Source organism: Podarcis raffonei, chromosome 17 (assembly GCF_027172205.1).
Source record: "Podarcis raffonei isolate rPodRaf1 chromosome 17, rPodRaf1.pri, whole genome shotgun sequence".
In the NCBI taxonomy this organism is placed as follows: domain Eukaryota; kingdom Metazoa; phylum Chordata; class Lepidosauria; order Squamata; family Lacertidae; genus Podarcis; species Podarcis raffonei.
The window spans coordinates 33,405,334-33,427,852 of NC_070618.1; the positions used below are offsets into that span (position 1 = coordinate 33,405,334).

At 45.5% G+C, this 22,519-nt stretch overlaps 1 protein-coding gene across 2 annotated transcripts in view; it reads right to left on the bottom strand.

Moving 5' to 3' along the window:
• TRIP10 (thyroid hormone receptor interactor 10) overlaps positions 1 to 22,519 on the bottom strand; it is an 84,150-nt gene that overhangs the window by 13,411 nt on the left and 48,220 nt on the right. The window contains exons 2-10 of one of the 2 annotated variants that reach the window (XM_053371507.1): positions 20,507 to 20,622; positions 16,000 to 16,056; positions 15,003 to 15,150; positions 13,698 to 13,760; positions 11,873 to 11,977; positions 10,554 to 10,682; positions 7,538 to 7,684; positions 6,001 to 6,204; positions 1,411 to 1,593 (exon numbers count right to left, since the gene is read on the bottom strand). In XM_053371507.1, the coding sequence (XP_053227482.1) occupies positions 1,411 to 1,593; positions 6,001 to 6,204; positions 7,538 to 7,684; positions 10,554 to 10,682; positions 11,873 to 11,977; positions 13,698 to 13,760; positions 15,003 to 15,150; positions 16,000 to 16,056; positions 20,507 to 20,622 (1,152 nt within the window). The remainder of the gene's footprint in view (positions 1 to 1,410; positions 1,594 to 6,000; positions 6,205 to 7,537; positions 7,685 to 10,553; positions 10,683 to 11,872; positions 11,978 to 13,697; positions 13,761 to 15,002; positions 15,151 to 15,999; positions 16,057 to 20,506; positions 20,623 to 22,519) is intronic. The other variant, XM_053371508.1, reaches the window with a different exon arrangement.

Below are 22,519 nucleotides of genomic sequence, written 5' to 3' on the forward strand. Positions count from 1 at the left end.
CAAACTCCCGTCTTGCAACACAGCTTTGGAGGGCAAATAAATAAATTGGGAGGGGGAAACCTCACGCCACTAAGCAACACGTGTAGTTTGAGCATGAGTGGTGCATGGATTGCATAAGACCAATTAGTGAAGGCCAGGGTTAGAACCTGACTGGGGACTTCTTAGCACACAGCCAGGGTGAAAATGCAGCAGCCTTCTTTTCCACCCTTGTGTCATTCATTCTCTACTGTGCGCTGTAAGGGTCAGAACAGAGGGGCAACAGGCACCCTCATCAGATCTAGTCAGAAAAGCAAGCCAAGGCATCTATGACAACTACAGATTATCACAGCAGGCTGTGAGCCCTTTCCAATTCCATGATCCGTAGGTCTTTTTAAAACAAGGGACGACAATCAGAGTTGCACCAAGGCTGAAAGACAATCTACCCTGGGGCTGCTTGGCAGTGACAGAGGCAAGGCAGGCAATGTGTTTGCCTCCCTCCTACAGAATGTAATTCGACTCAATTGCACAAATCACCAGTTATTTGCTCCATAAGCGTCGTCTTCCAGCACACTTGCTCATCTGCTTTTGTGGCATAAATGTGGCCTGAATTGTGCAAACTGACTGATAAGAACTGATGGGCTTTGCTTTGGGAAGAAGGGTGCCTTCCAATTCCTCCCACCACCTAAGCTTGTAACAAGTTCCCAAGTAAAAGCCACCTTATCTGAGACCTGAACCCACAGTACCTAAGAAATGCAGCAACTAAACCCTTCTCTTCCTCCAGCTTTTACTGCTTTGGCATGATTTCGTGGAAGCGTGCATAAGAATGCTTTAGGTGTGTAAGATTGGAAAGTGCAAGTCTTTGAAACTATATGCATGCGTGGACTACGACTGCCAGTTAATTGGAGCTAAAACTAGTTCTTGTTTGGGTCTGTGCAAGTATAATAATAATAATAATAATAATAATAATAATAATAATAACAACAGGGCACAGCTAAAAAGTCAATAACCCAAATCTCAGGCAAGCTATCGCCTGAAGTCACTTGTACTAGTATCTGAGCTCAATGGACCTCATTGCCCTTGCAAGGCTCCATGTATCAGAGGCTCTATGGGTCAGAATGGAAGAGGGAGGGGCAATATCTGTCTTTAAGACATTTTATAGGTATATGTCAGACCTGAGGTCAAGAAAGCAGGATAACCAGCTGCACCAAAAACAGACAATGGGTAGACCAACTGCATATTCAAATTTGAAATGTCTCTTTTCCATATTCAGTGTACTGGCAAACAGTGGCTGCTTTGAAACGAATAGGTGATCTAGGATTCTGGCTTTTTAAAAAGTGTCTTCTCAGCACCAAAACTACGACTGGCAGGCAGGTGCCTTTGGAAGCAGGAGGCACGTGATGCTGGTTTAGCAAAGAGCAATTGTCCACTTACCCCCCGTTTGAGGCTGCGGAAGGACGTGATGCGGGGTTTGACTGTCTTATTGATCTCGTTCAAACAGTAAGACAGGGGGTCACGGGTGAATTTGGGGGATGGAGGTCCATTGATGGCAGATGAGGAAGGGGAAGAAGTGGAGGAGGAAGGGCAACTTAAGGGAGAGAGGGGAGGGGGTGGAAGCTAGCGGCAGACAAGGGTCGTGAACAGGAAACGAAACACAAAAGAATGGAGAAAACTCTGTAAGAAAATAAAAAGGCACACGGAGACACACACACACAAAAAACCACCCCCAAAACACAACAACAACAACAAAAATTACAGTACATTCCATCTATACGGTACATTCTTACAATGGAGAGCAACCCATTGGCCAAACGTTTTTAGAAACCATTTGCCCTGAGAAGCAATGGCTAAGTTCGCCTACCTCAACCACCTGACAAGACAACAAATAGCAATCCAGTGTGCCCAATATAACAGGAATGCACTGTAATAAAACCCCACCACCAAGAATACATGGGGAAGGGGGGGGGGAGAGGCAGGAGGCAACAGCACAAGATGTAGAGCAACACTTCACCACCACGGACAGTATGAAAAAGAGAGAGGGAGTTGCAGAGTCATGCCAAGATGCAAAGCTGGCTTTCTGTGTAGGCATCTCATTCAAACATGTCCTTAGATATTGCCCCCCCCCCCATCCTGAAATTCCTGGTCACCAATCCCATGATTTAAGAGCTGGCCCTAAACTGCAATACCATGGGAGGATGAGATTTGAAGGGATGGGGCACAATATTGTTGTTGTTTAGTCGTGTCCGACTCTTCATGACCCCATGGACCAGAGCATGCCAGGCACTCCTGTCTTCCACTGCCTCCTGCAGTCTGGTCAGACTCATGTTTGTAGCTTCGAGAACACTGTCCAACCATCTCGTCCTCTGTCGTCCCCTTCTCCTTGTGCCCTCCATCTTTCCCAACATCAGGGTCTTTTCCAGGGAGTCTTCTCTTCTCATGAGGTGGCCAAAGTATTGGAGCCTCAGCTTCAGGATCTGTCCTTCTAGTGAGCTTCAGGATCCAGCTTCAGGATCTCTCCTTCCAGTAAGCACTCAGGGCTGATTTCCTTAAGAATGGATAGGTTTGATCTTCTTGCAGTCCATGGGACTCTCAAGAGTCTCCTCCAGCACCATAATTCAAAAGCATCAATTCTTTGGCGATCAGCCTTCCGAAGCCATTTTTGAAGGCCAGGGAATTCAGTAGCACTGAATACTTTGAGGGAGCCACCGTTTCCACTCCCCACCCTATGCTCTCCCTGTTTCAAATTAAGCCTTCAGAGCTCGTGCAACTCACCCCTCATCCCAATGGACCCTTCCCCCTTGAAATGTTGCTTGGTGTTCCTGACTACCCCATCACAGGGTGGAATCAGCCTGAGAGCACCCTGACGAAAACACACAACCTTTGTCTCTCTTGGAATGAGTCACATGGCGGGTCGAGGGATTCCTCGGAGCTGGACCCAAATTCCCTGCGCCTCTGAAGGCCACGCTGCCAATCAAGTTGAGAAAGCAGCGTGCGGTCGCTCCAGGGGAGCACCCCACCCCGACAGCAGCTTCCTGTGGAGCTGCACAAAATTGGCACTTGGTTTGCAACAGCTGGAAGAGTCGCGGCCGAGGAATTGCGTCAGACTCGTTCCGGCGTGGCTGCACCTTGCCACAGGGGAGCTGCAAGAAGCTTGGGAGCCCTGCGCAAGCTAGGAAGAGAAACTTGCTGAAGCTCAGCGAGGGAGAGTCTGGTCAGGGACTGGATGAGAGACCGCCTGGAAAAAACCCCGTTTGCTGCCTTAGGTTCCACAGCAGAAGAAAGATGGGGAATAAAGGTAATATACCGTATTTTTCGCTCTATAAGACACACCAGACCACAAGACGCACCTAGTTTTTGGAGGAGCAAAACAAGAAGAAAAAAAATTCTGAATCTCAGAAGCCAGAACAGCAAGAGGGATCGCTGTGCAATGAAAGCAGCAATCCCTCTTGCTGTTCTGGCTTCTGGGATAGCTGCGCAGCCTGCATTCACTCCATAAGACGCACACACATTTCCCCTTACTTTTTAGGAGGGAAAAAGTGAGTCTTATAGAGCAAAAAATACGGTATATGCTGTGAAAAGCATCAGCATCGGGCAGTGGGGCTTAATGGCAGCAAGCCAGAATCTAAGAGACTTTATCGATCAAGTGAATGCTGGGATTTTGGCATACACACCCTCATTTGGCTCAGAAGTCAGCATCTCAAAGCACTGTTGCCGGGAGGGGGGTGGTAAGTGAGAGGCAAGAACTATCAGACCGGTGTCGGGCGCATGACGGAAGGAAAACAAGGCTTCGCTGAGATTATGAACAGCCTTTGCCCCCTCACCTCCCGGATGCAGGAAGCAAAAGAAGTAGCAAAAGAACTGAAGATCATTTGGGTGTCCCACATGAGCTAAAAAGGGGCCTGGCAAGTTCTCTTAGATATACATTGGATCCTGGACCACAGCTCCCATCTTCCTCAGCCAGCATAGCAGATGGTGAGAGGGTGGGGGGTTGTAGCCCAACAACAACCAAAGACCCAAGGTCAACAGAGTTAGTGCTCTTATTTCCTCCCCAACTAGAAGACACTCGTGGCTACGCAAGGAGAAAACAGGAAGCAACAGGAAGCAAGAAGCAAGGCAGCACACAGGACATGGAAGAAATTACACAGTATTTTTATGTGAGCCAAGCCAGCAGAGTCTGGCTCTCCTGTAACATCTGCACTGCGAGATTTACAGGACAGATGTGGCTGAGGAGAGTTCACAGCCCAGATCTAGCAGCAGAAGAGTTAGGGAGCGAAACGAAGGGCAGCTTAAGAGGAAAGCAGGAGAAAGGAACCTTCACAGCACCCAAGGAAGTTGTTCAGGTGGGAGAAGGAAGGAAGGAAGGAAGGAAGGAAGGAAGGAAGGAAGGAAGGAAGGAAGGCCTTGCTAAAATGAGCTTTTTGCGAAAGAACAGCCTGTGCACAAGTTATAAAGGAGCCTCTGGAGAAAACTAGCTAGAAATGTGAGGGCTTGCTGAAGCAGATCTTGGGCCTATGCCATAATCATCTCCATAATACAAACACAGGGGTCAGCTAGGGACTGTAGGGAAGAGGAACGCCCTCCTCTGAGTGACAGGGGCAGCTGGAAGTGAGAATAGCAGGTTCCAGAGGCAGAGATCCAAGGCTTCCATAGCAGAGAGCCTGGGTGACACGAAGGGCAGGAGGCTGACCTGGCCAGTGGCTGAATAACAGGAAGGAAGGGATAGCCAAGTTACGACCTTCCAACGGCAGAGGTGACTACCATTAGTTATTGCAAGACAACCACTTTTGGGGAAGCATTGGTCAGGCCCAGAAAGTTAGAGGAGAAACCTCTTTGTTAAGGGCTAGTACAAGCAGCTGGAAAAGAGGCAGGAGAGGGCAGCCAGAAAGTGGAATGACATGGAGGGAGGTGCAAAATCATGGCATTTGCTAGCTTGCCTGTCGTGCTGCCATCTGGCAGACGAGCAAAGTGGCAGAGGCAGGGAGGAAGGCATGAGGTCAAAAGGGGCAACCTGCTGGAGATCCAGGACTCTGGAGAGGAACCCAGGAGATGAACACTGTGGTGATCACCCCTCTTCTCCCCAATCCCTTCCCCCAATTTTACTCAATCACACTTCACAACCTGATCTGTGAACAGAACCTGGTAGCTATGGGAATCACACAAGCCTGAGGGCCAATGGGTTGAGGGCAGAAGGACAATACTTCCTGGCAGGGTGGATTTGATTTAAATCAAAATGATTTAAAACACTAGTCCAGGCTTCCTCAAACTCAGCCCTCCAGATGTTTTGAGACTACAATTCCCATCATCCCTGATCACTGGTCCTGCTAGCTAGGAATCATGGGAGTTGTAGGCCAAAAAAAAAAATATTTGGAGGGCGAAGTTTGAGGAAGCCTGCACTAGTCAGTAAGACTTGATTTAAATCATTTAATATTTACAACCAGATGAAGGTTTCATTTTTGGAATAATCAATTATCAGAGTAGTTTTTACAGTTATATAAAAATTTGCTGATTTGGTTCTGCTATTAGAAATACATAGACAGATAATTATGAAATTATTGTGAGGTTTAATAAGTTAACTGTTTATATTGGGACAATTTTTCTGCTGTACTTTATTGGAAGGAGAAAAACAATCATTTCCTTAGTAACAATTTAAACAATTTATTTAACTAAAACAATAACATTATAGCATATGTATCCATGTTAACTGATGTAGTTAAACAAATTCTTTAAAAAAAAGAAGAGGCGGCTTAGACTGAGTTTTATCACACATAAAAAACTTAAAACAAATCCTTATTTCCTGATGAATAGCCTTTGGACTATAATGTAACTTAAATAGAAAACTATGTTTAGAAAGATTTTTCCTCTGAAAGCATTTTATTTTAAAAACCCAATTTAAATTTAAAAATCCAATTTAAAATTTAAAAATCTGAATTTTTTGAATTTATTTTTAAATCATTGATTTTTATCCGCCCTGCTTCCCGGCCACCCTTTTCCAGGCTGTCCCAGGCCCTCTATGCCAGTCCTCACCTTGCTCTTCCTGCTGAAGGGCCAGCGCTTCCCCTTGCTTTTGCCCAGCAGGCGGGGGTCCAGGCGACCATCGAGGGTGCCGCGGGGGTTGCCAAGGCTGCTGTCTGATGAGGTACGATTGATGGGTTGGCTGAAGTCTTCAAAATCCATGTCTCCTGGCCTCTCAAAGCCCGATTTGTGCAGTTCAATCAGCATCTGGGAATCCTACAGGAGAAGAACATCCTTCTGAATGACCTTGAGGAATAGAACCACCTCCAGCCCAGTTGTGCTGCTGAGCCAACACAACCCAGTTGTGCTGCTGAGGACCAGAGGAGCATATGGCAGAAATTTTGTGGTAGTTTGAGAGTACACTGAGTTTCTGGGATGAAATCCATTGGTATGGTCAAATGCAACTTTCCTTATTTCCCTAGAGTGGGCACAAGCAGGGGGACATCCAGTCAGTGTAACTTCCTGTTTCACTGGTCTGGAGGTTCCTCTCCCTGCACGTGACCTGGGAGATGGGCATGGCTCTGGCTGACTCCACAAAAGAGCCATGCAGCCATTTTCTCAGTTTGTCTTGTCTCTTATTGCTCTCTTGGTGATCTTTTGCTGCCACGCTGCTCTCCTGCAGTCATTTTGTTCTATCAATGTAATTTTGCTGTCTGCTGGCTCTCAGCCAGCAGCACATGAGTTCAGTCTCTCTATGAGATAAACTCACTCTTTCCTTATGTAACTACCAAGTAAAGCCTGCCTTTCAGAGATCATATTGTGAACTGAAATGTGAGTAAAAAGAAAAGTTCGCAAACCGGAACCCTTACTTCAGGGTTTGCAGTGTCTGGGTTCCAAGTTGTTTGAGAACCAAGGTATACCTGAAGGAACGTCTTCACCCCCATCACTCAGCCCGGACCCTGAGGTCCAGCTCTGAGGGTCTTCTGCTGGTTCCCTCACTACAAAAAGTGAAGTTACAGGGAACCAGGCAGAGGGCCTTTTTGGTAGTGGCGCCCGCCCTGTGGAGCACCCTCCCTTCAGATGTCAAGGAGATAATGAACTATCCAACTTTTAGAAGACATCTGAAGGCAGCCCTGTATCGGGAAGTTTTTAATGTTTGATGCTTTATTATGTTTTATCTATTTTGTAAGCCGCCCAGCGTACCGCTCCGGCGGGAAGGTAAACGGCGTTTCCATGTGCTGCTCTGGTTCGCCAGAAGCAGCTTAGTCATGCTGGCCACATGACCCGGAAGCTGTACACTGGCTTCCTCGGCCAGTAAAGCGAGATGAGCACCACAACCCCAGAGTCGGCCACGACTGGACCTAATGGTCAGGGGTCCCTTTACCTTTAAGCCGCCCAGAGCAGCTGGGGAAACCCAGCCAGAAGGGCGGGGTATAAATAAATTTAAAATATTGTTGTTGTTGTTGTTGTTGTTGTTGTTGTTGTTGTTGTTGTTGTTGTTGTTGTTGTTGTTATCACCTATGCATGAACTGCAGTGGTTATTTGACAGCACACCAACTATTCCGCAGTGCAGAGGGGAAACGTTACAACTTATCTGGGAGGCACTTACGTTCTTCTCATCCACCACATCTGCTGCTGCCTTCATGCCCTCCAGACACTTCCCAATAATGGGCATAACTTGCTGCTCAGTCTCTGAAAAAACGCTGTAGCCTTCCTTGAGGCGCAGTGTCCGCCGCTCGTCCATCTCTTGCAGCTTCTAGGAATGGGGGGAAGGAAGGGAGCAACACACACAAAAGGGACAATCAGAACTTGAGGATCAGAGAGGCAAGGTTCCTCACAGGGAGCTAGGATCCCCTCAGCACCCCCGTCCTACCAGAACCCACATCACCCACAAAACGAAGAGGCCCGTCTGGTTATCAAGCCTCTGTTCCTTGCAGTCAGCAAGGCATGTGGTACTGGGAAGGCTGGTGCAAATTTTAAAATGTCACGATGCACGGTTAAATCCCCGCTTGCGACGGGTTCGCTCTCAACCGGAAGTCACCATATGTGGTGGGAATGCAAGAAGGTAAAGGGTTTCTGGGAAATGATATATAATGAGTTGAAGAAGATGTTTAAATATACTTTCATAAAGAAACCAGAAGCCTTTTTGTTAGGAATAACAGGAAGAGAGATAAATAGAAGGGACTATAAACTTTTTCAATACGCCGTAACAGCAGCGAGAATACTAATGGCCCAAAAATGGAAACAAGAAGAACTACCGACTCTTGAAGAATGGAGAATGAAACTTTTGGATTACGCAGAACTGGATAAAATGACCAGGAAAATCAGATACCAACGGGATCACAAGTTCATCGAGGACTGGGGGAAGTTTATGGATTATCTGGAAAGCATATGTGATGAACAGATAACGCTAGTGGGATTTAAAGAGGCTTTGTGATAGTTAAAGATGTATTGTCAAAAGAAACAGAAAGCAAAGGATAATACCAATTGGCAATATTTAATATAGAAAATGTGTATAAACAGTGTATATGGATGATTGTCGGAGGAGCTGGTGGAAGTACGAAAATCGAAAATATGTAAACATTGTTGTGACGAATTGGCAAAAGGAAAACTTAATAAAAATTTATTTAAAAAAATGCCTGTTATAATAGCTGCATTTGGGTTTGTTCTTTTTTTTAAAAAATAAACTTTTAAAATTAATTTTCTTTTCTCTCATTACAAATATACTTATAATATTCAACTTACATAACATCTCTCCCTCCCCCCTTTTGGACTTCCCTCAGCTTCCATTTCTGATTTATTAATCTCATTAGTATATTCTGCTATTTTCTACGAATATCATATTTTCCCTTTTATTACATTATTTGTTCCCTATCCATAAGGTTGTGAATGTTTATTTAAATCCTACCATCAGGTCAATATTCTTTCTTTGTTTCTGCAAATATGATATAAAAGGTTCCCACTCTTTTTCAAAATCCCTACTGTCCTTTTCCCGAAGTCTGTCTGTCAGCTTCGCCAACTCCACATAACTCATCAGTTTTTCTTGCCTGTTCTTCGTATTTGGGTTTGTTCTAATGCAATAGCATCCAGGCTCAACTTCCCAGTTGTCTCCAGATAAAAAGATTTTAGGTAACGGGACAACAAGGGTGTGGGTGCATTTTCTAGCATTTTCAGGACTATCATCAGTAGATTGCAAACTGGCAGGGATCAATTTTAATCGATGAAGCAATAAACTGCCTTCTTTATTTTCTAAGCTATGTTTTTAAAGTTTTTCTGATGAGGCAGTGGGAAATGAATAAGAAACCCTTTTAAAACCACCTTTCCTTTTTAAGAAGGATAGCTATGGTTTGTTGTCAGGTTATCTCAAAAAGGCCCTTATTACTGAGGTTCTGGTAGTACACAAATGCAAATTTAAAATTTTAGGTTTTAAAGCAGACGGTTAATCAATTAACAAAAGGATCCAATGCATGCCTTACTCAGACGTTAGTCCCATTCAGTTCAATTTGGAATTTACTCTCAGGTAGGTATGTACACAATTGCAGCCTGAATACTTTGTGTGGCAGCCCTAATAATGTTCAAGGAATTTTTTTTTAAAAAGCCCACCCCAGGAATGGCACTTGTGAAGTTAGGAAAGGTTATTAACCCACCCACCTTCCTCCATTACCGCCAGAGAGGAGGTTCCTGCTTTCTTTGTCGTGGGATCTTTCCACATTCTCAACCAGCCCCTTTCCCCACAAATGCTAGAAGCCTTCCCCACAGAGCAGAGATTAACAAGGCTGCAGTGGCCCAAGGTGAACTTCCTGACGAAGACATGTGTTATAGGTCTCCAATGACCTACACTGCCAAGTTATTTTCTTCTGGGGGAAGGCTGAGAGCCTATCTAATATCTGAAGTCAGGGAGAGAGAAAATATTCTACGAGGTGGAGCCACAAAAAGAGCTGTTCTAGGAGAAGCTCTAGTTTTATGGAACTCCCTTTTCTGAAAGTTCCATGGCGCTCGCTTCATTTTAGGTGACCTGAGGCAGGTCTATCTTTTCCTCCAGCTTTTAGCGATCCTTGATGTTCGCTGGTCCCAATCTGCTGCTGCTGGACAGCTAGTTTTTAGAGCTGTTGCTCTTTCCCCTTGTTGCAGGGATGGAAAGATCAGAGTATGTTTCTGGTTCATGCTAGTTTCACACGCATTTGTTCTTAAGTATGTTCTGCCCTGTTACCACATCAGTATGTGATTAAAAAACAACAACAAAACCCTGCATTAAAATTTGCATTTTGTTATTTTCCCCACAACCTGCCACAAATATGCTTTGTGGATGCATTTAAAACTTATACATGTGTTTTGTTACGTTTCTTTGAGCAGAGAACTGTATTCCAAAATTTTGAGAAGGGCAGAAGGATGATTGCATTCTGATCTGTGTATTAGTATGGAATTGCAAGTCAGGTTGGTTCACGTAGAAGAATCGCTAGATGGTTGATTTTTATAGAGCAAGGTTTATTTTAAAATGCTGTTCTAAGGCTTTTTGTTGAGGGCTACTTTGTTTGTTGAGGGCTACTTTGAAGGGCGGCTTAGGCTAAAGGGAGTTGCAGAAAACTCTAAACTAAAATGTTAGGAAGTTTCTTAGAGAGACTTGCATTGAAGATTTGTGGCATCTCCAAAAAGTAGAACTGGCTCTGATTGTGGTTAAACTTCTGCAGATATGAAGCATATTCATTCTTGCTCTCCTCAGCCATATGACTCCTCAGGTTTGCCTGCTGCTTTGCCTGGAGAAGGTAAGGGGAAATGGATCAGCAGAAATACTTTGGTTACAGTCAGCTCTACAGCAGAGGTGGGGAATCTGTGACCCTTCCAGGCACTGAGGGAATCCAGTTCCTACCAGCCCCAGCTAACATGGCCAGTGATCAGGGATCAAGGGAGCCCAGCAAAATCTGGGGGGAACCAAGGTTCCCCACCCCTGGGCTTAGTAAGTCATCCAAACCTAGGCTTGTGGGTTTAGCTCTCCCCAAAAAACCACAAGATGTAAACCGTAGGACTGTCTTGCAGACTGTCTCACCAGAGTGGTGCATGCTCTTGTTTCAGGGAACCAGGCAGAGGGCCTTTTTGGTAGTGGCACCCACCCTGTGGAATGCCCTCCCACCAGATGTCAAGGAAATAAACAACTAGCTGACTGGTTTCCCGTAACTTTGCTTCTCGCAGTGAGGGAACGGCCAGAAGGCCCTTGGCACTGGACCTCAGTGTCTGGGCTGAACGATGGGGGTAGAGACACTCCTTCAGGTATACAGGACCGAGGCCATTCAGGGCTTTAAAGGTCAGCACCAACATTTTGAATGGTGCTCGGAAGTGTACTGGGAGCCATTGCAGATCTCTCAGGACCAGTGTTATGTGGTCTTGGCAGCCACTCCCAGTCACCAGTCTAGCTACCGCATTCTGGATTAGTTGTAGTTTCCGGGTCACCTTCAAAGATAGCCCCACATAGAGCGCATTGCAGTAGTCCAAGCGGGAGATAACTAGAACATGCACCACTCTGGTGAGACAGTCTGCAGGCAGGTAGGGTCTCAGCTGGCGTACCAGATGGAGCTGGTGGACAGCTGCCCTGGACACAGAATTGACCTGTGCCTCCATGGACGGCTGTGAGTCCAAAATGACTCCCAGGCTGCACACCTGGTCATTCAGAGGCACAGTTACCCTATTCAGGACCAGGGAGTCCTCCATACCCACCCGCCCCCTGTCCCCCAAAAAGATGATGTCTTGGCTTTAATGGCTAACTGGAGAAAGAAGCTGTGGTTTGCTTAGAAAGCTTTCATAAGCAAAAGCAAGGGGTAGGTGGTCAGTTATGGGGCACAAGCAAACAAGGGACTCAGGATATCCGTCATGACTTCCATTGCAGAAGGACTCTGTTACCCTCCTAAACACTATTAGGGATAGTGGTACCATCCTATTCAAAAGAACTGACCTTCTCCACATCTGCCTTGGTAGCATTGATGTCCTGGTCCAGTTTCTCAGCAGTCAGCACAGCTTTCTCAGCCTCTCGGCAGTCTCGCTCAAACTTGCGTTTGCTCTGCAGTTTAGAGAGAGAGCCTTTGAGAGTGAGGGATGCCCACAACAGCAAGGCCCACAACAGCAAGCCTAACAAAAGGCTACACCCATTTGAACGCAAAGCGTTAGATGCTGCCATATCTCCCTTGCAGGGATACTGACACGAGCATCGCTCGCACTTAGGCGATGAGATCTCTTGGTTTCACAGGCAGGATTAAATCACACCACCTGCTAAGTGCTCCCGTTTTGTTTGCCCCGTTCTGGGCTTTCAAATAAAAGCTGGAAATGGGAGGAGGGGTTAACAAATTGTTATGTATAGCGGGCTTTCAAAACAAGGTGCAGTACAATCAATAACACTAAAAAAGACTCTGGCTGTAGGCTTACAATTAAGTGACACATGCAAACATTTACTGGAAAAGGAGTGGGTGGAAAGGCTGTTTGTGTACACTGTCTATGGAGCTACTTTCAAAGCTTGCTGAAGCTTTGAAAGAAGCTACTAAACAAAGTGAGCTCACCTTTTATTTGGGGGTGGGGGGGACAGACGGCATAATTTATTGGGGGGGGGGTAATTCAGGTACAATTGATTGTACCCAGTGGACAGGGAGAGGAGAGGTGGAGAATGGACAGGTGACCTTTCCCAGTTTAGACAGCAAGAGCTTCACTGAAGTTCACCAACTGGAAGGCCACTTAGATTCATCTTTCCAGATTGTCTCCACGTTCAAGGTTACGCTTAAGGTAGGCTCAAAATTCAGCCCGCTGAATATTCTAAACTGGGCTCTAAAGTAAAACAAAGCCCACAAACTATTCCCCCCACTAATTAATGTGGGGAAAAGTAAACACAACAATGTGTTTGTGCCTTGTAGAATGTAGGAATGTGAATCACAATGGAGGCACTGCACAGCCAAAATAGGGAAGGCAGGAACTGACTTTGGCAAGTGCATGCACACTCACATGTAAAAACTGAGTGTACCTGCGTGTGAATGTATGCAGGAAGGAAATTCAATGTATGCAAGGTCTTATAATATGACTTTTTTCTGCTTTAAGGGAAACTTGAGCAAGTGTACTATTTCTTTTTGAGACTACATCTAATGCATGCACACCCCTACAAAGGAAAACATTTACAGGTTGACAAGAGATCCCTGTGGTCTTCCAAGGTTTCAGTCTTGGCTTATTTGCACATCATTCTATTGCACCTTCTTTGAAATCTTCTCTTAAAACCCTTCATGCAACAAGAACAAAGCACTAGCAACAATGCCAGAGATGGGTTCAGTTTTGTTTCTGGGGAGCTTGCACCTCTGTTGCTCATAAAGGTTTGTTCTTGCGTAGCCCAAGCTAGGATCTCCACCCACCCCCCCGATGATGAGAAGATGATGAGACTTCCAAAGCTAACGCAGGAAATTCTATGGTTGATGCCATAATAAAGCCAATGCTACAGCTGGTGCATTCTCCTCTCTCTTTCCATGTGCATTGGATTCTGTCCTCTTCCTTGCTTTCCTCCATCTGTCATCCCCAAATTTAATTTTGAAAAAAGGACAGAGGAAACATTCTTGGTGGGAAAAAAATGATGTTTCCATTCACTAAATGTTTGGAGAATTCTAAAGGGATCAATGACCCCTCCACAGCTGTGTTCCTGCTCTGAACGTTGGCCAAATCCACAGAAGTTGTTTTAGGTCTTCCGAGCATATGAGCCTCGGACTCTGCACACCGCTTGTAGAGCTAGGCTGAAGATGAAAACAACTCACATTTTCAAGTTGCTTGAAGGAGTTCTCCAGCTGCTGCTGAGCCCTTCGGCCTTCTTGCAAGTGCTGGAGAAGGAGAAAGTTTACAGAATGAAAGCCTTTGTTAGAAGTGTCATGGTGCTTCTGCCAGAACCCAAACAGTTCTGTCAATCATTTTCAAATGATGACAGAAGTACCTCAGAAAGAGCAAAAGGCCACCTGCTTCTACCAAAAGTGTCTTCTTGCACCTACCTGCTACCCGATCTACCTAATTCTTCCCATCTTTTCACCAGAACACTACAACCCTAAGAAAACTTACTGAAGAAATGAGCCCCCAAACACGTCCAAGTCCCTACTGTCTACAATCTGAAAAAGAGTGTTTTGGGACAGAGTGGGGTGGGCTTCAAAGGAGATGCCTCAGCTTGAAAAGTCAGAAGTACTCATAATTCAAGGTTACTTCCTAATCAGGTACTCTAGTTCCACTGTGCTGAAGTCATGCAGGCTGCTCCACAGAACTTAATTTTGAAAAGTCACACAGAAATACTGCAATAAATAAAGAATCTATTGCTAGCCCTCCTCTCCAAAACCTGCCTAATTTTAACATTATCCTAGTTCCCAACCCTCAATGACTCAAAAGTCAACACTGCTGATGGAGAATTTAGCAACAACAAGGTGATATTTTTAGTGTCCCCTTTTTGTTATGTTATTCAAATTGATTTTGTTGTTTTTTATTTTATTTTATTGTGCTTTTGCTGTTAACAAACACTCTCCTGATGGAAGAGTGACAGATGAACCAAAATTGGGTGTGGTTTTTTTTTTTTAAGGGGGGTACTTTACAATAAGGCATGGTGGACTCAGCAGTCAAAAACAGTTTTTGAAAGCAGTTTGCCACGCAGCATGCAGTGGCTGCTACTCAAACTAAGAACAGATCTACAGCCCTCTTGGGCTTACAGAACTGAGTTTCACAGTTCTCTGGATCTTGGCCATCGTAAGTAAGTACAGAAAAAATCTCTACGCCAATGCCAGCAGCCACCAGGAACATCTGGAAGTAGCATGGAAGCTCTCCCCACAGATGATGCAGATGGTCAAGCGATCCACTCTGTATGCACAAAGGCAAAAAGGCCAGGGACGATATGCCTTCAACTCCTGCTGAACAAGCAGCAAGAGAGCCGGGGGAGCACAAAATATGAAGTGCCCCTCACAGAGAGGTACACCTGAATGATTTTGTTTTTCAGGACCCCTGGGCAGCAGAATCAGAACCTGATTTGGTCCCCCGATTGACCATTATGCAGAGTTTCTTGACCCTACAAAGGCAGGGGAGCACTTTACCGACTTCCTCTCCTGTTTGAGCTCCTGCGAGTACTTGGCAACCTCCACACAGATCCGCGTTAGAAGGTTCTCAGCTACCAGCTCACGCTGGCCTGCAAAGTCGTTCAGCTCCTTCACCACCTGAAGGAAGGCCTGATATTGGCAGAACCTGAAAAGGAGAGGAAAGGCAGGAAGATTGTGCCCAGTAGCAGAGAATGAATGAATGAATAAATCTTTATTTGCATCAGCCATCGGCCGTAGCAATAAAACAACAATGCAATATACAAAGAATAGAAATAAAAGTCAATTATATAAAATACATTTCGGGGTTTTGAATCAATAGTCAAATGGTTGCTCTTATTCTGATTGCTCCAGCAAAAACCTTGCAACCTTTGCTGTCACCTGCTCATCTTGATCTGCCAAGATCAAGCAGTGGCAGTGGTTGGGCGACCCGGAATGGACAATAAAAGAGGGGTGATAATCTCATTCCTCAAGTCTTTATAAAGAGTGCAAGCCAGAAGGGCATGCACCACTAATTCGGAACTGCCATCTCCACAGGGACATAAGTGTTTTTCAGTTCGAAAGCATGCCAGTACAAGTAGATAAATAGGTACTGCTGTGGCAGGAAGGTAAATGGCGTTTCTGTGCGCTCTGGTTACCTTCTTGGTGTCCCGTTGCACCAGAAGCAGTTTAGTCCTGCTGGCCACATGACCCAGAAAGCTGTCTGTGGACAAACACCGGCTCCCTTGGCCTGAAAGCAAGATGAGCGCTGCAACCCCATAGTCACCTTTGACTGGGCTAAACTGTCCAGGGGTCCTTTACCTTTTTTACTGCCACCCTGAATGACTGCCTGGGTGGTTGACCCTGCAAAGAGCCCAGGGTGTGCTAGGACAAAAGTCTGTGAACCACTGACCTAAGCTTTTGTGGTCAGAGTACTTTTGCCTCAAAAATGTGTAGCACTGAGTAGGAATATCTCATGCATCGCTGCAGCTAAACATGCACTTGACACAATACATACTTTGATTCTGGGTCTTCTCGCGTAGTCCTCTTGGGAAGATGCTTCTTCACAAGATTCCTATAAATGAGAGCAAAAATGAGCTAGCCGAAGGTATTTTGCTGCTTGAAGATGAGCTCGCGTTGTGTCCCCACCCTCCCAATGGCTCCTTATATCATTCAGACATCAAACTCCTGCCTTCATCTATTGGCTGACATCCTGTCACCTTGTTTCATTTTGCTGCACCGTAGGGCTAACAAATCAAACAGGAGCCAGGTAAAAAATTGGACAGCTTTGATATTAGGCCTATAAGAAGCAGCTCCAGTCAGGTGTAGATGGAAGTGCTGATAATTGGCACAGATGAACATCCCAGAGATAATTCTTATCAAATGTGACAGGTAATGTTTTATACAACAATTTCCCAAGCTGGTAATGTTTTATACAACAATTTCCCATGAATGCTGGATATTGAACGAATATTTTATCCTCCTTATCTTTTCTAAAGTGTACATGTGGGATCTTTGGTCACATCAATCTTTTGTTTTCAAAAGTAGGCTCCCCGCCCCCCAATTCCAATTCATTTTCCTTCAAATATTAGAAATACACAGCAGAATTGGCAAGACCCACAACGGGAGCTTGAAAGAGGGAGAAAATCAAGCCTGCTGCCCAGGACTGACCTGCTGGGAGCCTGAAGGGCCTTGATTTTCTCCACCTGGCTTGGGGCAAGGCCTGACAGGCTCCATAAAGGCCTGCTGCCACTGCTGCTGCGCAGAGAGGGCTCCGTTTTTGTTTTTTAAATGGCTTTTATTTTTTATCTATGTCATTTTAAATTGTGATTGATACTAACGCCATATTCTTGCCATATTCTTCTGTGTATCTGAAGAAGTGTGCATGCACACGAAAGCTCATACCAAGAACTAACTTAGTTGGTCTTTAAGGTGCTACTGGAAGGAAATTTTTTGTTTTTGTTTTGACTATGGCAGACCAACACGGCTACCTTTCTGTAACTGGAGCCATATTCTTAGTTTTAGATTTTATGATTTATGTGGAAATTGTTTTCCATTTGGTTGGGTACTTTTTGATGTGTTTTATTTATTGCTTGTGACTTTTGTTACGTTGGTAATTATGTAAATATTGTCATGTTGTAAGCCGCCTTGAGCATTGTTTTAAGTATGGAAAGACGGCATAAAAATAAAATGATGATGAAGAAGAAGTTGGGATGCATTTTAAAATAAGGAAAGTTGAGCCGCTTTTATGTGGAACAGGATTTTCTTACAAAGCTAGACAGAAGACTGAAGTAAATAATAATTAGCCTCCAGCCTGGGAAAAAAAGATATATATGCTGTACCAAAAGGACGGAAAGGACCTCTCTGGCTCTAACAGGGAAATGTTCCCTTTGGCGCAGTGTCCATGTTGTTCTATAAGACAAGTAAACTCTTTTCTAATGTCTGCAGGACCAAACAAGGACCACCTGATTTAGCCAGGTAACTTCCAGAGTGGATTTTCACTATGTGCTGTACAAGGGGCAGCCCTCGAAGATGATTTAGAAACCTCGGTTGGTCCAAAAAGCAGCTGCAGCCAGATGAACTGGCTGGGGTTCCACTGAGATCTCATATAACCCCTGTTCTGAAACAAATGCAGTGGTTGCCAGTTCATTTCTGAGCCCAACTGAAGGTGCTCACCTTAGTGTTTAAAGCCCTAAACATCTCAGACTCCAAATACCTGAAATAATAATAATAATAATAATAATAATAATAATAATAATAATAATTTGTAGTGGCTTCCAACAAAAATTAAAAATACATTAAAATGTCACACATTAAAAACTTCCCTAAACAGACCTGCCTTCAGATGTCTTCTAAAAGTCAGATTGTTGTTTATTTCCTTGACATCTGATAGGAGGGCGTTCCACAGGGCGGGCGCCACTACCGAGAAGGCCCTCTGCCTGGTTCCCTGTAACATGGCTTCTCACAGTGAGGGAACCGTCATAAGGCCCTCGGCACTGGACCTCAGTGTCCAGGCAGAACGATGGGGGTGGAGACGCTCCTTCAGGTACAGTGGGCCGAGGCCATTCAGGGCTTTAAAGGTCAACACCAACACTTTGAATTGTGATTGGAAACTTACGGGGAGCCAATGAAAGGCTGCCTCCTGTCCCACAGAGCCTCTCAGGTGGTCAGATCAGCAGGGGCCTCCCTTTTGGTAGTTCCTGTGCCCTCCGAGGCTTGGGCATGGGGTGGCCAGGGAGAGGGCATTCTCTCTGGCAGCCCCTAAGCTGCTTCCCCACAGAGGTGCGCCTCACAGCTTCATTATATGGCTCAGCCAAGGGAACAGACTTCGCTAGGCTCAGCTGTAACTTTCAAGTGAGCTTCAGAAGAGGGGCAACAGGAGGAGAGCAAGCACTGTACTTGCTCTGCGGACACTTTGTTTAGTTATTTCCTGTGGTTTTGGCAAACGGTGCATGAAGTGGTGGCAAGAGGCTGAGGTATAAAGGAGCCCGCAGTTGATGGACTTTGTGCCTTTCTGAATTTTTTTGCAATTCTAGGGCTCAAGAGAAGAGGAGAAACCCTTTTAAGGGAAAGGAGCCAAATGAGTAATTCTTGACTCTAAAAGGAGTAAAACTCGTGGAAAAGGACGGGTGGGGGGGGGGGAGCAGAGGTGGGACGAGAACAGACTAACCAACACAGTTATTGGAGGAAGAGGAGGAGGGGAAAGCAAAGCAGCCAACTTTTGTGCTGCTGCTGTCCAGTTCAATCACCTCGGAGGACTCTGCTCCCAATTCCAAGTTTGCCTGGTCATCCAGACCGGCAGACTGGGGGGTGGTGGTGGTAGGAATGAGTGTCACAGGATCCAGCCAAAGAGGAAAGGGACTTGGATGGCCCCTGAAGTACTGAGTCGGCCAGAAATTCAACACTCTTTTGGGTCTTTCTGGACAAGCAGCTCCATCCAAAGCGAGTCTTTGGCTCTGCTTCAGGGACAGCTGGAACAAGTGGCTGGGAAGGAGACAGCTTTAAGAAGCGCAGGGACAGAGGGCGAGAGAGAAAAGAGACTGTGTCTCAAAGGCTGGACAAAGCTGCTTGGGAACTCGGCTGGACCAGTGAATCATGGGGAGAGGGGTAGGGGAGGAGAGAGAGAGAATGAATAAAAACAGACCCGGGAGCAGATGCTGGAAATGAAACTGTAAGCCTCAATTAAAAAGGTCCACTTAATCCAGCATCCTGCATCCAGTGGATGCTCACAAGTGGGAGATGAAAGGAGAACCCCTTTTCTGTTTATCCCCAACATTTAGTATTTGGAGGAGCAGTGCCTCCAAGCATTGGGGGGCAGGGACAGGATGGGGGGAAGGAGAATTAGATCAATTCACAAGGATGGGTTTAATAAGAGATGATGGCAATTACAGTGGTACCTTGGTTCTCAAATGGCTTGGCTCCCAAACTAAACAGCTCCCGAACGCAGCAAACCTGGAAGTAGGTGTTCCGGTTTGCAAATGTTTTTCAGAAGCTGAACATCCGACATGGCTTCCGCTTGAGTGCAGGAAGCTCCTGCAGCCAATCGGAAACCGTGCCTTGGTTTTCGAACGGTTTCAGGAGTTGAATGGACTCCAGGAATGGATTAGGTTTGAGAACCAAGTTGTCATTGTGGTGTTGTTGTTGTTGTTGTTCAAGAACCAAGGTGTGGCGATCACACAGGGTCCCCGGACGATTGACGGTCTATTGATCCCTGTGCCACCACTGTGTTCGCTTCCCCGCTGCCACCAACCCGTTTCTCTCGGGTACACACTGAGTCCAGACAGTTGTTAATATTAAACCAAATAAACAAGTTTATTTTATAAGCATTAACAAGTTTATGGTTTCAGATATTTTTTCTTGTCAGTTTCTTAACCTTAGTTTCTTTACCTTCCTAATACCTTCTAAATGATTATCCCAACTGTTTGACTCCTCTTAACAGATTCTCTCACATCAAACTAGCCCAACCCACAGACTTATCCTCCCTCTTTCCCTCCAGACTGACATCTTAACAACTCTATTTCTAACTCCTCCCCTTGGGTTCCTATTGGTTAATCATTTTACACTTAGTTAACCCTTTCCTTATGACCCAGTACGATGTCACACACGTAGGAGGGTGAATGCCATACAAGGTGTCACTGTGTCATTGTTGTTGTTTTATTGAATCTAAAATAGTGGCCATCACTACATCCAGTGGCAGTTCCACAATTATTCACAGTGTGAAGAACTTCATTGTTTTGTCCATCATAAACCGAATGAAAAATCAACTTGATTCTAACCAAGTATCTTAAAAAGGGGAGAAAAAAGTCACTCCATCCACTCTCTCTACACTATTCCAGAATCTATCAAGCACCTCAGGAGCAAGTTTTTAAACCTCGCTCTCCCTGACAAACTGCTATTCTCCAACACCAAGCATAAGCAATGATCAGTTGGCGATGTATCCCTTCCCCTCCCCATGGCCCATCCCAAGCTTTGCCATTCCCTGCCAGGCTCAGCAGTCCTTGTAATAACCCAGGCATAATACCTACCTCAGCTGCTTTGCATACGCCTGCTCGATCTCGGTCCGCTCTTTCACAAACTTGACGTATTTGTCCATCAGGTCCAGGCCCCATTGAGTGTGGCGCTCAATTGTGTCAAATTGATCCTAAAGGGGAAGAGAGCAGGCGAAACATTACCAAACAACACCGAAAGCAAGTGCAAGTGCTGGCCTCAATAGGCGGAACCGAACACGCATTTAGATGGTAAAAAACGTGTCCGGGTTGAACCACTTTCGGCAGCAGCTGAGGATTCGCACGCAAAGTTCTCTGCAGCTGGAAAACTAGCAGGTCAAGGATAGAACCTTTCCCAACAGAGCCACTGAGGTGTCTTGGCTCCTCTGTCAGACTAGGAGCTGTGAGTCCAGGTTTCAAATCTCTACTCAGACATGATGCTGACTGAGTGGCTTTGGGTCTTTCATCATTTTTCCACCTACCCAACTTCATCAGTTTGTTGCAACGCTGCAGGGCGCAAGTGGGGAACCACGTCTACCACCTTGAGCTCCTTGGAGTAAAAAGTGAGGTACAGTGGACCCACGAGTTATGTACCGCTCTGGATACATGACTAATGGGTTGCGAATGTGGCAAACACATGGGTTTCGCCATGCGCGCATGCGCAGAAGTGCTCTGTGCATCGCACGTGTGAACAGAAGTGCTCTATCGCACCACGTGCGTGCGCAGAATCAGCACCTCCAGTTACGGACTTTTCAGGTTAAGTACGGACCCCTGGAATGAATTTAATTCGTATCCGGAGGGTCCACTGTATAAAGGTAACAAGAAGCTAGCTTTCTATGCAAATTAACTTTTTTGGGGGGGTATAGAAGGGGGAAAATATCGGCCATGCAAGCCCCTACCCACCGTCTGAAATGACGCAGCCCAGACACAGGCTAACCAACTCTCAGAAAGCACTAGGTTAAACAGCGCAGAGCCTGTCAGGGCAGGAAGGAAGAGATGTGTACTTAGGGATTGCATAACAGCAACAAGGCTTATCTGCCATATGCTGATCTATCCATTTGGCTCCCTGCCTAAATTTCACCAGGTAAGTGAGCTTGCAGGTGGAGGCCTGTCCGTTATGAGGTGCCAGTCATACAGCTCTGCCCAGATGCCCACATGAGTGTGTCCCCTTGCCAGCCTTACTCATAGGTCTAACCCAGGCATAGGCAGACTTGGCCCTCCAGATGTTCTGGGACTACAACTCCCATCATCCCTGACCACTGGTCCTGTTAGCTAGGGATGATGGGAGTTGTAGTCCCAAAACATATGGAGGGCTGAGTTTGCCTGTGCCTGGTCTAACCCATAACATTTTGGAGTTTGGAAGTAGAAACTGCCCTCTTCCCCTCCACACACACTAACACAAGGCCATTTGGGGGGGGGGCGATCGGCAACACTTTTTATTAATTATTTTGATAAGCAGGAACTAATACGCAATTCACTTAAGTGACACATTGTTAATATCACATTTTTAACAGAAAATGTTAATACATGTTTAATTTGGTGTGGAAAATAAAAATACAATGGTACCTCGGGTTAAGTACTTAATTCGTTCTGGAGGTCTGTTCTTAACCTGAAACTGTTCTTAACCTGAAGCACCACTTTAGCTAATGGGGCCTCCTGCTGCTGCCGTGCCGCCGTAGCACGATTTCTGTTCTCATCCTGAAGCAAAGTTCTTAACCTGAAGCACTATTTCTGGGTTAGCGGAGTCTGTAACCTGAAGCGTATGTAACCCGAGGTACCACTGTATTGGTACCGTACTTCAGTTTTCAAAACATTTTATTCTTTATTGTTAAACTCCTTAACGTATTGTCTATCCTTAACATATACAGTCGTACCTTGGTTCTCGAACGTAATCCGTTCCGGAAGTCCATTCGATTTCCAAAACGTTCAAAAACCAAGGTGCGGCTTCCGAAAAACGTTCTAAAACCGGAACACTTACTTCTCGGTTTTTGGCGTTCGGAAGTCAAAATGCACAAGTACCAAGGCGTTCAAGAATCAAGGTACAACTGTACT